This window comes from Oncorhynchus masou, chromosome 28, assembly GCF_036934945.1.
Source record: "Oncorhynchus masou masou isolate Uvic2021 chromosome 28, UVic_Omas_1.1, whole genome shotgun sequence".
In the NCBI taxonomy this organism is placed as follows: Eukaryota; Metazoa; Chordata; class Actinopteri; order Salmoniformes; family Salmonidae; genus Oncorhynchus; species Oncorhynchus masou.
Genome location: NC_088239.1, coordinates 30,191,730 through 30,207,226, shown reverse-complemented (window position 1 = coordinate 30,207,226; position 15,497 = coordinate 30,191,730). Strand labels below are relative to the sequence as shown.

Sequence of the window (15,497 nt, the reverse complement as noted above, 5' to 3'; positions counted from 1 at the left end):
GATACGTTACAGCCTTATTCTAAAATTGATAGTTTTTTCCCCCATCAATCTACACAATGACAAAGGAACAAGTTAGTTTACATTTGAAATAATTTATAAAAAAATTATCACAAGTATTCAGACCCTTTACTTAGTACTTTGTTGAAGCACCTTTGGCAGCGATTACAGCAGAGTCTTCTCTGCAGATCCTCTCAAGCTCTGTCAGGTTGGATGTGCAGCAACGCTCCCCGTCTAGTTTCAGGTCTCTCCAGAAATGTTAGATTGGGTTCATGTTCGGTCTCTGGCTGGGCCACTCAATGACATTCAGGGACTTGTCCCAAAGCAACTACTGTGTTGTCTTGGCTGTGTGCTTAGGATCGTTGTCCTGTTGGAAGGTGAACCTTCACCCCAGTCTGAGGTCCTGAGCACTCTGAAGCAGGTTTTCATCAAGGATCTCTTTGTACTTTGCCTCGTTCCTGACTAGTCTCCCAGTCCCTGCTGCTGAAAAACATCCCCCACAGCATGATACTGCCACCACCATGCTTAACCCTAGGGATGGTGCCAGGTTCTCTATACGTGGCGCTTGGTATTCAGGCAAAAGTGTTCTGTCTTGGTTTCATCAGACCAGAGAATCTTGTTTCTCATGGTCTGAGTGTCTTAAGTGCTTTTGGCAAACTTCAAGCGGGCTGTCATGTGCCTGTTACTGAGGAGTGGCTTCCATCTGGCCAGTCTACAATAAAGGCCTGATTGGTGGAGTGCTGCAGAGATGATTGTCCTTCTGGAAGGTTCTCCCATCCCCACAGAGGAGCTCTGTCAGAGTGACCATCGGGTTCTTGGTCACCTCCCTGACCAATGCCCTTCTCCCCCGATTGCTCAGTTTGGCTGGGCGGCCAGCTCTAGGAAGAGTCTTGGTGGTTCCAAACTTCTTCCATTTAAACATGGAGGCCACTGTGTTCTTGGGAACCATCAATGCTGCAGAAATGTTTTGCGACTCTTCCCCAGAGCTGTCCCAATCGACACAATCCTGCCTCGGAGCCCTACGGACTATTCCTTTGACCTCATGGCTTGGTTTTTGCGGGACCTTAGACAGGTGTGTGTCTTTCCAAATCATGTCCAGTCAATTGATTTTACCACAGGTGGACTCCAATAAAGTTGTAGAAACACCTCAAGGATGATCAATGGAAACCAAGATGCACCTGAGCTCAATTTAGAGTCACAAAGGGTCTGAATTTTTTTATTATTTATTTATTTAACCAGGTAGGCAAGTTGAACAAGTTCTCATTTACAATTGCGACCTGGCCAGGATAAAGCAAAGCAGTTCGACACACAACGACACAGAGTTACACATGGAGTAAAACAAACATACAGTCAATAATACAGCATAAACAAGTCTATATACGATGTGAGCAAATGAGGTGAGATAAGGGAGGTAAAGGCAAAAAAGGCTATGGTGGCAAAGTAAATAGAATATAGCAAGTAAAACACTGGAATGGTAGATTTGCAATGGAAGAATGTGCAAAGTAGAAATAAATCAAATTTTATTTGTCACATACACATGGTTAGCAGATGTTAATGCGGGTGTAGCGAAATGCTTGTGCTTCTAGTTCCGACAATGCAGTAATAACCAACAAGTAATCTAACTAACAATTCCAAAACTGTCTTATACACAGTGTAAGGGGATAAAGAATATGTACATAAGGATATATGAATGAGTGATGGTACAGAGCAGCATAGGCAAGATACAGTAGATGGTATCGAGTACAGTATATACATATGAGATGAGTATGTAAGCAAAGTGGCATAGTTAGTGGCTAGTGATACATGTATTACATAAGGATGCAGTCGATGATATAGAGTACAGTATATACGTATGCATATGAGATGAATAATGTAGGGTAAGTAACATTATATAAGGTAGCATTGTTTAAAGTGGCTAGTGATATATTTACATTTCCCATCAATTCCCATTATTAAAGTGGCTGGAGTTGAGTCAGTGTCAGTGTGTTGGCAGCAGCCACTCAATGTTAGTGGTGGCTGTTTAACAGTCTGATGGCCTTGAGATAGAAGCTGTTTTTCAGTCTCTCGGTCCCAGCTTTGATGCACCTGTACTGACCTCGCCTTCTGGATGATAGCGGGGTGAACAGGCAGTGGCTCGGGTGGTTGATGTCCTTGATGATCTTTATGGCCTTCCTGTAACATCGGGTGGTGTAGGTGTCCTGGAGGGCAGGTAGTTTGCCCCCGGTGATGCGTTGTGCAGACCTCACTACCCTCTGGAGAGCCTTGCGGTTGAGGGCGGAGCAGTTGCCGTACCAGGCGGTGATACAGCCCGCCAGGATGCTCTCGATTGTGCATCTGTAGAAGTTTGTGTGCTTTTGGTGACAAGCCGAATTTCTTCAGCCTCCTGAGGTTGAAGAGGCGCTGCTGCGCCTTCTTCACGATGCTGTCTGTGTGAGTGGACCAATTCAGTTTGTCTGTGATGTGTATGCCGAGGAACTTAAAACTCACTACCTTTTCCACTACTGTTCCATCAATGTGGATAGGGGGGTGTTCCCTCTGCTGTTTCCTGAAGTCCACAATCATCTCCTTAGTTTTGTTGACGTTGAGTGTGAGGTTATTTTCCTGACACCACACTCTGAGGGCCCTCACCTCCTCCCTGTAGGACGTCTCGTCGTTGTTGGTAATCAAGCCTACCACTGTTGTGTCGTCCGCAAATGGGGTGCAAAGGAGCAAAATAAATAAATAAAATACAGTAGGGAAAGAGGTAGTTGTTTGGGCTAAAATATAGGTGGGCTATGTACAGGTGCAATAATCTGTGAGCTGCTCTGACAGTTGGTGCTTAAAGCTAGTGAGGGAGATAAGTGTTTCCAGTTTCAGTGCTTTTTGTAGTTCGTTCCAGTCATTGGCAGCAGAGAACTGGAAGGAGAGGCGGCCAAAGAAAGAATTGGTTTTGGGGGTGACTAGAGATATACCTGTTGGAGCGTGTGCTACAGGTGGGAGATGCTATGGTGACCAGCGAGCTGAGATAAGGGGGGACTTTACCTAGCAGGGTCTTGTAGATGACATGGAGCCAGTGGGTTTGGCGACGAGTATGAAGCGAGGGCCAGCCAACGAGAGCGTACAGGTCGCAATGGTGGGTAGTATATGGGGCTTTGGTGACAAAATGGATTGCACTGTGATAGACTGCATCCAATTTGTTGAGTAGGGTTTTGGAGGCTATTTTGTAAATGACGTCGCCAAAGTCGAGGATTGGTAGGATGGTCAGTTTTACAAGGGTATGTTTGGCAGCATGAGTGAAGGATGCTTTGTTGCGAAATAGGAAGCCAATTCTAGATTTAACTTTGGATTGGAGATATTTGATATGGGTCTGGAAGGAGAGTTTACAGTCTAACCAGACACCTAAGTATTTGTAGTTGTCCACGTATTCTAAGTCCGAGCCGTCCAGAGTAGTGATGTTGGACAGGCGGGCAGATGCGGGTAGCGATCGGTTGAAGAGCATGCATTTAGTTTTACTTGTATTGAAGAGCAATTGGAGGCCACGGAAGGAGAGTTGTATGGCATTGAAGCTTGCCTGGAGAGTTGTTAACACAGTGTCCAAAGAAGGGCCAGAAGTATACAGAATGGTGTTGGCTGCGTAGAGGTGGATCAGAGACTCACCAGCAGCAAGAGCGACTTCATTGATGTATACAGAGAAGAGAGTCAGTCCAAGAATTGAACCCTGTGGCACCCCCATAGACTGCCAGAGGTCCGGACAGCAGACCCTCCGATTTGACACACTGAACTCGATCAGAGAAGTAGTTGGTGAACCAGGCGAGGCAATCATTTGAAAAACCAAGGCTGTCGAGTCTGCCGATGAGGATGTGGTGATTGACAGAGTTGAAAGCCTTGGCCAGATCAATGAACACGGCTGCACAGTAATGTTTCTTATCGATGGCGGTTAAGATATCGTTTAGGACCTTGAGCGTGGCTGAGGTGCACCCATGACCAGCTCTGAAACCAGATTGCATAGCAGAGAAGGTAGGGTGAGATTCTAAATGGTCGGTAATCTGTTTGTTGACTTGGCTTTCGAAGACCTTAGAAAGGCATGGTAGGATAGATATAGGTCTGTAGCAGTTTGGGTCAAGAATGTCCCCCCCTTTGAAGACGGGGATGACCGCAGCTGCTTTCCAATCTTTGGGAATCTCAGATGACACGAAAGAGGTTGAACAGGCTTGTAATAGGGGTGGCAACAATTTCGGCAGATCATTTTAGAAAGAAAGGGTCCAGATTGTCTAGCCCGGCTGATTTGTAGGGGTCCAGATTTTGCAGCTCTTTCAGAACATCAGCTGAACGGATTTGGGAGAAGAAGAAATGGGGAAGGCTTGGGCGAGTTGCTGTGGGCGGTGCAGTGCTGTTGACCGGGGTAGGAGTAGCCAGGTGGAAAGCATGGCCAGCCGTAGAAAAATGCTTATTGAAATTCTCAATTATGGTGGATTTATCAGTGGTGACAGTGTTTCCTATCTTCAGTGCAGTGGGCAGCTGCTCTTATTCTCCATGGACTTTACAGTGTCCCAGAACTTTTTTGAGTTAGTGTTGCAGGAAGCAAATTTCTGCTTGAAAAAGCTAGCCTTGGCTTTTCTAACTGCCTGTGTATAATGGTTTCTTGCTTCCCTGAACAGCTGCATTTCACAGGGGCTGTTCGATGCTAATGCAGAACGCCATAGGATGTTTTTGTGTTGGTTAAGGGCAGTCAGGTCTGGGGAGAACCAAGGGCTATATCTATTCCTGGTTCTAAATTTCTTGAATGGGGCGTTTATTTAAGATGGTTAGGAAGGCATTTTTTTAAAATATCCAGGCATCCTCTACTGACGGGATGAGATCAATATCCTTCCAGGATACCCCGGCCAGGTCGATTAGAAAGGCCTGCTCGCTGAAGTGTTTCAGGGAGCGTTTTACAGTGATGAGTGGAGGTCGTTTGACCGCTGAACCATTACGGATGCAGGCAATGAGGCAGTGATCGCTGAGATCTTGGTTGAAGACAGCAGAGGTGTATTTAGAGGGCAAGTTGGTTAGGATGATATCTATGAGGGTGCCCGTGTTTAAGGCTTTGGGGAGGTACCTGGTAGGTATAAATACTTATATGAATACTATTTGTATGAATACTTATTTACATACGGTATTTCTGTTAATTTGCAAACATTTAAAAAAAAAACTTTTTGCTTCATCATTATGGGGTGTTGTGTGTAGATTGCTGAGGATTATTTATTTAATACATTTTAGAATAAGGCTGTAACCTAACAAAATGTTGAAAGTCAAGGGATCTGAATACTTTGCGAAGCCACTATATGCATCTAACTTTCTCATTATTTACGATTAATTCGTAATCATGGTAGCATCCACATTAATGTAGAAGTGTAGAAACATTCTATTCTTATTTACAAAAAGTGACTCATAACATTCCATAATCTGAAACAAGTTGGTAGAGTCACAAGCTTGATGTCATTGCGTTCTAGAAATATGCGACCAAATACTAAAGGTTTGACATTTTAATGCACTAAGTGAATTTGTCCAAATAGTTATGACACCTTCAAATGGGGGGACTAGACACAAAGTACTTCAATTTCTAAACAGTGAAACATGTATATAAATACAAAAATAAGAGATCTTATTCAAAATACTGGCTTACAGAGCCAAATTAAAAGTTTTCGCTTCATTGTCCAAATACATACGTAGGGGAGTGCGTATGTTTTACTTACATCCAACTATCTTTCATATTATGAAGTTCTATATCAACTATTCTGAGGTCAGACCAGTATTTTGTGGTAGGGAGACCTGCACAGAGGACATGTAGGTCGGCCCTCCACACAGAAGGCTTCGAAGGCTTCCAGGCAGGGCTGGTGGAAGAGGTGTGAGCAGGACAGGAGCACAGTGCGTCTGTTGCTGGGGTGTGGGGCGAGTGTCCTCCCTGCCTCCGTCTCTAGTCTGGCGCTGCACAGAGCGGTGAGACAGATGGGACAGTCCTGTGTATCTCTCTGGATGACCTGTGACAGTGGATACAGACAGGGCTGTAGGGATGGACCAGTATTCCAAAAACTAAAAGCTGTCTTCAATAAAATACCGCCACACTACCACATCGGGTTGGGGTCAATACCATTTCAATTCCGGAAGGAAACTGAAATTCCAATTTTCCTCAATGCCTCTAGGAGAAAAATGTTGAATAGAAATCAATCTACTTCCCGAATTGACTTGAATTTACCCCAACCCTGCAACCAGACATTTATCTGGCTATCTTCTCTCACAATAGCTTCCATACACACCCCTTTATCTTAAGTTCAATGGACATTATCTGGTTTAGCGTGTCACACAAGTTTGATTGTTTGGCCGTGTGTCTCTGAGATACCGTTGTGGGGCAGGTATCTACTGCAGCTCCACCAATAATTAACTTCCTTCCTTTATTCAGAAAACGGTCAACGCGCTCAAGGCTTAAACGCTTGATAATGAGCTTTGCGGCATTTATGGTGTTTACCTTCACCAGGAAGGTGCACCGTGTGCGATAAACACGCAAGTTCACTGTTTGATTCTCTCCGTGCGAGTCGAGGTTGAGCAACACCTGTTGCCCTGCGCACAACCTTTTTAACACGATCATTTTTTATTTATTTAAAACACCCTTTTCAACCCGTGGGATTGTGGGAAACTCCATTGGCTGGCATTGAAAGGCCCTATATACTGTACAACAGAGCCTATGGAACAGCAAATCTAGATCTCTTTTCAATTTGAACCACAGTACAGATGGCTCAGACGGGACGATGAAAGGGTTGGCGTGCATTATTAGACTGGCTCTGTTTTCTTGTAAACACAGAGGATTATTTCCTTCATTCATTTGGAAAAAAGTGAATGATCATTTCTAGGAGATTTGACTTTGTGTAGCAGCTGCAGCACAGCCTCTCCTGGACAAGCATTAGCATGTTGAATGAATGGCATGGCTACAGGGAGAATTAGACCAGGATTAGGACTTCATGAGAGTCTTTTTGATAGTGCACCGTGGTATTTGTATGGTGAGTTTTTTTTCTCCCCACAGTAGGGTTGCACAATTCCCAAAATGTTCAGGTTGTCCAGAAATCCTACGTGGAGATTTCCGGAAAGCCTGAGAATGTTACAGGAATTTTGCAACCCTATTCCAAACCTTTTCCTGTATTTTCTGCCAGTCGTCTTCCTGCGGCTCCGAGACGTGCTCTCTCTCAAACTGATGGAACACTCTTCTGCTTGATGACACCGACTGGTCGATATCGTTCAGGAAAGCCTCTACGTCCATATGACAGTATTGGACAAAGCTGTCATTCAACTCCTGCAACTAATTGGAAACAATTTAGTTACACAAAGGGGAATCATTCAATAGGACACCAAATAGAGTTCCGTTTCTTTATCAGATGTAATTGGTGCTATATTGTAATGCTTGAAGCCTGCTGACAAAGTCAAGTTGTTTAACAGGCCAGATCGATACTGACACGTCTCAGACTTACAAGGAAAATGTATGGAAACCAGTGAAAAGATAGCCGGTGCTGGGAAACGTACACACACACAAAGGCCATCCCTCAGGCTGCCCCACCGAGCTCGCTCCTGTCACAGTGACATCCCAAGTACTTTATTGCTGGGCTTTTATCACTAATTAAACAACTGTTAGCCATTCAGATGAAGTTTTATGGGCTGACTTTTCCACAGTGAAGGCAAACAACACGGGCCCTGGTGAACTTTGCCTTGTCTCACTGCAGAGGACAAGGAAAAGGGACAGAGCAAGGGGAACAAAGGAATGGGGGGATGGAATGGCGTTGTCTCACCGCAATCCATCTTGATGTCAGCAGTTATCCTCCTTAATGTGTTGACTTAGGGTCGGACCTCAAAAAGCTAAAAATGGAAAGCTGGTCATCGGAATCACCTGATAAGACTGAAAACTAGAATATCTTAAAGGCTTTGCTGCCTGGGGGCAACTGTGGCTTTACCGTGAGGATGACAGACACGTTGACACTCCCAAATTACACCATATTCCCAAAGTAGTGCAATACTTTTGACCAGGGCCCACAGGGCTCTGGTCAAAAGTAGTGCACTACATAGAGAATAGGATGCCATTGGGACTCAACTTGTCTCTATGTGATGGAGGAAGTCCTACTCTGTCATCACCAGGATGGGGCTAATGTTTTCCAACAGAGTTAATTAGACCAATAAAATTGCTGCTCGTGTTTACGTGACATGCTAAAGCAGTGTTTATAGATGGAGGATGAGAGAAGAGGATTGTGGGTAGGACATTGACCTCTCCGAGCACATTACAAGTTGGGCGTAATCAAGGTGTCACTCGTAATATCGGTCTCTCTGAACCCACTGAAGCACTCTGATTGATTACAAAGAGCTCTAGATAGAGCGACATGAGTGGCATCTCTTGAATTAGCTATCAGAAAGGCTAGTGATGGAATGGACCCCTAACCAAGGATGAGTCCCAAATGGAACCCTATTCCCATACAGTGCACTACTTTTTACCAGAGCCCAATGCAAAAGCAGTGCACTATATAGGGAACCGGCTGCATTTGTTAGACATCCCAAGGCTCACACAAATTCACCAGTAAAATCAGTATATGTGCTTCAAGCGCGTTTACTATTCAGCTGTGTCTCTGCAAATCGCCACTACAGTCCGAGGTAAGTCAGCACCGTGGAGGGGGAGATTTCAGTCTCACTAGGTGGCAATCTATCCTTTTCCAGGGAGCCACAGACTAGAGAAGGCAGAGGCCTTAGTGTCGATTGGATGGGGGCCTGTTGCTGGAACCCACCAACAGCCAGCCAAAGCTGAAAGCACTAACCCCTTTATAATGTGTATTCTGTCCTCAGATCAAAGTCAAATCCTGTGGAATATTTTAGTTCTTAAGTGGGACAGTGAAGAAAGCCAGTGCAAATGACAACCAGGGAACCTGCCACAAATATGCACCCTCCCTCAACCCCCTCTTTCCGAGGGGGGTGCAAGCACACAGACAAACACACAGTGGGCCCTTGCTTTTGTGTTGACCCTGGAATGTCCAGACTGTTTGACCAAAACACACACTCTTCGTAATTAGTTTACAAACAGTGTATGATTCACATGGCATCAAAGGCCCTCTGAAGCTGCTTAGAGAGTTGGGTTCCCCTACCCTGCACCTCCACCGATGCCCGTGTCCACTCCACACTGACCTGGGATCAGATCTGCTGTCGATCCGTCAATCACGGCAACCTAAAGTCCACCACTGCTAAATAGGTGAGGAATGTCTGGCAGGGTGAGTTTCAGGAAGAATGGAGACTTGCATCCCAAATGACACCCTATTACCTCTGGTCAAAAGCAGTGCACTATGGGGAAAAGGGCGCCATTTGGGACAAAAGCTTATAGGAGTGGGGAAAGCCTCGGCAATGTGACCTGGTAGTCACCAGTGGACCGACTCGCCAGATAAGAGCACATGTTTTGACGCTACATGACATTGTTCAGTATATAGTAAGTAGAAGAACTACAGTTAAAGTCAGAAGTTTACATACACTTATGTTGAAGTCATTAACTCGTTTTTCAACCATTCCACAAATGTATTGTTAAACTAATTTTGGAAAGTCTTAGGACAAGTCATTTTTCCAACAATTGTTTAGACAGATTATTTCAGATTATTTTCACTGTATCACAATTCCAGTGGGTCAGAAGTTTATATACATTAAGTTGACTGTGCCTTTATACAGCTTGGAAAATTCCAAAAAATGATGTCATGGCTTTAGAAGCTTCTGATAGGCTAATTTACATCATTTGAGTCAATTGGAGGTGTACCTGTGGATGTATTTCAAGGTCTACCTTCAAACTCAGTGCCTCTTTGCTTGACATCATAGGAAAATCTAAAGAAATCAGCCAAGGCCTCAGAGAAAAAAATTGTAGACAAGTCTGGTTCATCCTTGGGAGCAATTTCCAAACGCCTGAAGGTAAAACGTTCATCTGTACAAACAATAGTATGTAAGTATAAACACCATGGGACCCCGCAGCCATCCAACCGCTCAGGAAGGAAATGCATTCGGTCTCCTAGAGATTAACGTACTTTAGTGCAAAAAGTGCAAATAAATTCCAGAACAACAGCAAAGGAACTTGTGAAGATGCTGGAGGAAACAGGTACAAAAGTATCTATATCCACAGTAAAACGAGTCCTATATCGACATACCCTGAAAGGCTGCTCCACAAGGAAGAAGCCACTGTTCCAAAACCGCCATAACAATGCCAGACTACAGTTTGCAACTACACATGGGGACAAAGATCGTACTTTTTGGAGAAATGTCCTCTGGTCTGATGAAACATAAATATAACTGTTTGGCCATAATGACCATTGTTATGTCTGGAGGAAAAAGGGGGAGGCTTGTAAGTCGAAGAAGACCATCCCAACCGTGAAGCACGGCGGTGGCTCCATCATGTTGTGGGGGTGCTTTGCTGCAGGAGGGACTGGTGAACTTCACAAAATAGATGGCATCATGAGGTAGGTCAATTATGTGGATATTTTGAAGCAACATCTAAAAACATCAGTCAGGAAGTTAAAGCTTGGTTCCAAATGGACAATGACCCCAACCATACTTCCAAAGTTGTGGCAAAATTGCTTAAGGACAACAGAGTCAAGGTACTGGAGTGGCCATCACAAAGCCCTGACCTCAATCCTATAGAACATTTGTGGGCAGAACTGAAAAGGTGTGTGTGAGCAAGGAGGCCTACAAACCTGACTCAGTTACAAAATTCACCCAACTTATTGTGGGAAGCTTGTGGAAGGCTACCTGAAACGTTTGATCCAAGTTAAACAATTTAAAAGACAACGCTACCAAATAGTAATTCAGTGTATGTAAACTTCTGACCCACTGGGAATGTGATGAAAGAAATAAAAGCTGAAAGAAATAATTCTCTCTACAATTATACTGACATTTCACATTCTAACTGACCTAAGACAGGGGAAAAACGGAGTTTAAATGTATTTGACTAAGGTGTATGTAAACTTCAGACTTCAACTGTACATGATGTGGAACCTTCTCAGGGGTTTGATGTTTACATCTTTCATAATCAGTGTACATAATACACATATCAGTCCCTCCTCATCAGGGTTGGGTTGAATTGCTTTTCCATTCAGGAAATCAACTGAAATTCCCCCAAAAAATGTATCTCTGAGAATTTCATTTTACTTCCTGAATTGACTGAATCGAAAAGGAATTGACCTCAACCCTACTCCTAAAATGACACAGTTGTTAAAATTACCTTTGTCTCAAAGAATTTTCGTCGTAGCTGTTTGTCTTTTGGGGGAACTGTTTTCCTCATATGACCGTACCACTTCCGAACAACATAGCCACGCCAACACGCTTGAATTCTATCATTGACCATATGAAAAACATTTAAGTAGGTAAAACAGCAAGGATACAGGCCTAACACAGGGTGAACATGGTAACTTGATCAATAAGGTATGGTTTTCCTGGATCTAGATTAGGCCTAAAATTAGTCTTGGATTAAAAATCATTCTCAGTGGGGAATCTCCATTGAGTATGCTTTTTAGTCCATGCCGAGGTTTAATCTGATTCCAGGAAACATGCAGTCCAATCTCTGGAGAGGTTTACCTGATGGCACACCTCTCTTTGAAGAGGCGAGCTCCATCGTGGATCACTCTGGTCTCATACTGCTCCTTCCTGCACATAGGACAGCACTTCCTGCCTGAAAACCTCTCAAAGGCCTGCAGACAGGCTCTGTGAAACACATGGGAGCAGGAGAGCAAAACCTAGACACAATATGAATATCATTATTAGTGTTGATTGTTGAATATTATACAGTATACTTATGCATTATATAATCACTTATATAAATATAGTTATTTTAATTAAATCAGCTTTAGTCTTACCTAGATTTTTCATTTTTGTTTTTAAATCGGTCCCCCTTATACTTCTGAAATTCCCTTGGCATTTCACTGAATGACTTGTCATTTTGAAATGATTGTGGCATGCAGAGCCTCCTGGGTATGCTGGTGTGTATGTATTGGTTTTCAACATCTCTTAAGTGTTTTTGGTGAGTCCTGTGAGAGGTGTGTGTGGGGGTCTTCTATTCAAAAGTCCCCACATCCCTATGAGGACAAAGACTATTTTAAGCTTAGGGTTACAATTAGAATTAGGGTAAGGGGTTTAGGGTTATGGTTAGGGAAAATAGGATTTTGAATAGAAATAAATGTGAGGTCCCCATGAGGATAGAAGAACATAACGTGTGTGTGTGTGGTGTACTATTTGCTCAGGAGCCAGTGGGAGTCAGCGAGCCCATGCTGGGAGGGCTGGGACCTGGGGCTGCAGTCTCCTCTCCTCCACCTCCCACAGACTCTTTTGTCGTCTGCACTCACAAGGAGAGAGGAGACAGCAGCCCCAGCTATGGTGATTGGCACACACAAACCAGTGTACTCAAAGCTCTGCAGGGCATGGGGAGCCATATTGATTTCCCATTGTTTTTGGCCCAACCAACATACTCCATCACCAGTGAAAGGCCCCCCTGCAGTGCACAATCTATATCTAGGAGCTCGACAAGCCATTAGACTGGAGTGAATTTTAGCTCTTGCAAGCAAAGTCTGCTTTACCCCACAGGCTACAAGCTTCACAGAGAGAGGCTGAATATGGAGGACTGGGAAACCGAGAGACCGTTTTTGAGACACTTCTGAATGTTTTTACATGGTACTGTTTTATAGTATTTTTTTATTGATTTATTATTTCACCTTTATTTAACCAGTTCAGCCAGTTGAACAAGTTCTCATTTACAACTGTGACCTGGCCAAGATAAAGCAAAGCAGTGCGACAAAACAACAACAGTTACAAACAAACGTAGTCAATAACACAATAGAAAAATCTATGTACAATGTGTGCAAATGTAGAGTAGGGAGGTAAGGCAATAAATAGGCCATAGAGGCGAGATAATTACAATTTAGCATTAACACTAGAATGACAGATGTGCAGATGATGATGTGCAAGTAGAGAATAGAAATACTGGGGTGCAAAAGAGCAAGAAATAAATAAATACAGTATGGGGATGAGGTAGTTGGATGGGATATTTACAGATGGGCTATGTACAGGTGCAGTGATCTGTGAGCTGCTCTGACAGCTGGTGCTTAAAGTTAGTGAGGGAGATATGACTCCAGCTTCAGTGATTTTTGCAATTCGTTTCCAGTCATTGGCAGCAGAGAACTGGAAGGAAAGGCGGCCAAAGGAAGTGTTGGCTTTGGGGATGAGCAGTGAAATATACCTGCTGGAGTGCGTGCTACGGGTGGGTGTTGCTATGGCTTTACCTAGCAAAGACTTATACATGGCCTGGAGCCAGTGGGTTTGGTGACGAATATGTAGTGAGGACCAGCCAACGAAAGCATACAGGTCGCAGTGGTGGGTAGTATATGGGGCTTTGGTGACAAAGCGGATGGCACTGTGATAGACTACATCCATTTTGCTGAGTAGAGTGTTGGAGGCTATTTTGTAAATTACATAGCTAAAGTCAAGGATTGGTAGGATAGTCCGTTTTACGAGGGTATGTTTGGCAGCATGAGTGAAGGAGGCTTTGTTGCAAAATAATAGGAAGCCAATTCTAGATTGAATTTTGGATTGGAGAGGCTTAATGTGAGTCTGGAAGGAGAGTTTACTCCTAACCAGACACCTAGGTATTTGTAGTTGTCCACATATTCTAAGTCAGAACCGTCCAGAGTAGTGATGCAAGTTGGGCGGGAGGGTGCGGGCAGCAATCGGTTGAAGAGCATACGGTTAGTTTTTACTGGCATTTAAAAGCAGTTGGAGGCCACGGAAGGATGGTCTGTGGTTGGTGTTCGTAAAGTGTTAAATAGCTGAAATCATAGTCAGCCATAATTGATGTTGAAATGATTTAGGCCTGCAAAAATGGCTTAAACCTCTTAAAATACCATTTCAAATCATTGCAGTTTCACTAATAACAAACCCATTTAACATGTTTTTGTCAAACAGATCAACAAATCCACAAAGATTCACATTTGTCCCTTTCCCTTGTTAGCAGGCTATAATTAACATTTTTCCCTCGAGTCAAATTAATATTTACACGTGCATCTATGGAAACTGTGCTTTGTAAGGCTGTCTATTCTACCCCGCATTCTTCAGGAGATTGGCATCTTAAAAGGGGATCAGAAAGGTGTAAAAGACTGAACGACCCTCACAGGAACACACTGATTGCTACATCATCATGTCACAGTTGAGTTCCAAGGCAGTATGGGTAAATTTGTACAGTTGTCTACACAGATTAGAACACACAGGGACCTAAGGGAGGGGGAGAGAGTGTGTTTGGGAAGGGGAGTGGGCTGCCCTAGAGGGGTGAAAACTTGTTTTTTTTTTAATAGTCCTCTGACTGACTTGAGAATAAACACCAGGTATTGTGAACAGAGGAATACCTGAGTCTGTAAGCGAAACTCCTCCCTGCAGATCACACAGGGCTGCTTGGAGTCCCCTTCATGAATAGACCTCGACTTGACCTGACTCCATTCATCTACCGTCAGTTTTCTGGCCGGGGACTGCACCAAACCCAGTTTCTGGGCTGGAGAGGCAGACAACAACCCAATATCAAACAACAAATGAAAAAAGTCATGCATAATAGCTCAGGTCTCACAATGAGACCTCCTCGTTCCCAAAGTGTTGTTGAACTAGTTCCCAACTGCTGATGTAACAAGGCTTTATAAGAATACATTTGATTGATTGCTAGCTTACCTAATGTCAGTGGTGGAGCTGCTGGGTCAAGCACGTACTCTTTCTCCTCTCCATCGTGTTGCTGGGGCCCTTTCTGTTTCATAGTTCCATGGTTTCGTTTGCAGTGTGTCTCAGTGGCGGCTCTTCGGCACCATCTTGTCTTCACAGGGTCACACAGTGACAAATTCTGAAGCAGCAAGTTTCGTGCGATATGGTCTTGAAGAGCAACTGAGGTGATTGCCAACTTTCCACTGGTTGCTTTTGAGTTCAAGCCCTGTAAAATGAGAGGAACGTTTGACTTAGTAAATCTGACCTTCGATTGTGGAAATGTACACACGTTGAAAAAGGTATTTAGCCAAATGGGACATGCATCCGTTCTGTTGCTTTATGGCAATCAAATAGGCTACGTGTGGCCCCTTCGAAGACTCATAACCATATCAATGTCTATGGTTGGACCCAAAAATCTAAATCCATGCATTATCTGTTTATGAGAAATGCACTTTCTTATTTTCAAACATTGTTTCTCAGATCACAAGCATAACGCGCAACTTTTCTGAAGACGTTACTATGTCACTCACTCTGAAAGATGCCCACGTAACTTATTAGTTAGCCATCTAGCGAGCTAACGTTACATTGTTACATTTTGCTAAGCAACTGCTAACGTTACAAGTAAATTAACATAAACGACTTGCTAAATATGCATGCGTCTGAAATAGTGTCGGGAAAGGACACTTGCTACAATTGTTGCAAAAACTATTACATGAGCGAAATGATTCGGGGGGAAAAATACCAACAAGTAAAATTCAAAC

General features: G+C 43.7%; 1 protein-coding gene across 1 annotated transcript; it reads right to left on the bottom strand.

The window, feature by feature from the left end:
- Positions 1 to 5,486: 5,486 nt before the first annotated feature.
- rnf32 (ring finger protein 32) lies at positions 5,487 to 14,878 on the bottom strand. The gene is made up of 6 exons (XM_064943733.1): positions 14,710 to 14,878; positions 14,397 to 14,539; positions 11,584 to 11,741; positions 11,231 to 11,339; positions 7,139 to 7,306; positions 5,487 to 5,996 (listed from the first exon to the last, which is right to left on the bottom strand). The coding sequence occupies exons 1-6, from the start codon at positions 14,789 to 14,791 to the stop codon at positions 5,760 to 5,762; spliced, it is 897 nt and encodes a 298-aa protein (XP_064799805.1). The 5' UTR covers positions 14,792 to 14,878; the 3' UTR covers positions 5,487 to 5,759.
- Positions 14,879 to 15,497: the final 619 nt, after the last annotated feature.

Excerpts from the sequence above, each read along its gene's own strand:
- rnf32 (XM_064943733.1), bottom strand. The coding sequence starts at position 14,791 with ATGAAACAGAAAGGGCCCCAGCAACACGATGGAGAGGAGAAAGAGTAC. Across the intron at positions 7,307-11,230 it reads GAAAATTCTTTGAGACAAAG|TTGCAGGAGTTGAATGACAG; the intron begins GTAATTTTAACA and ends GTTTCCAATTAG. Across the intron at positions 5,997-7,138 it reads GGCAGAAAATACAGGAAAAG|GTCATCCAGAGAGATACACA; the intron begins GTTTGGAATAGG and ends CCACTGTCACAG.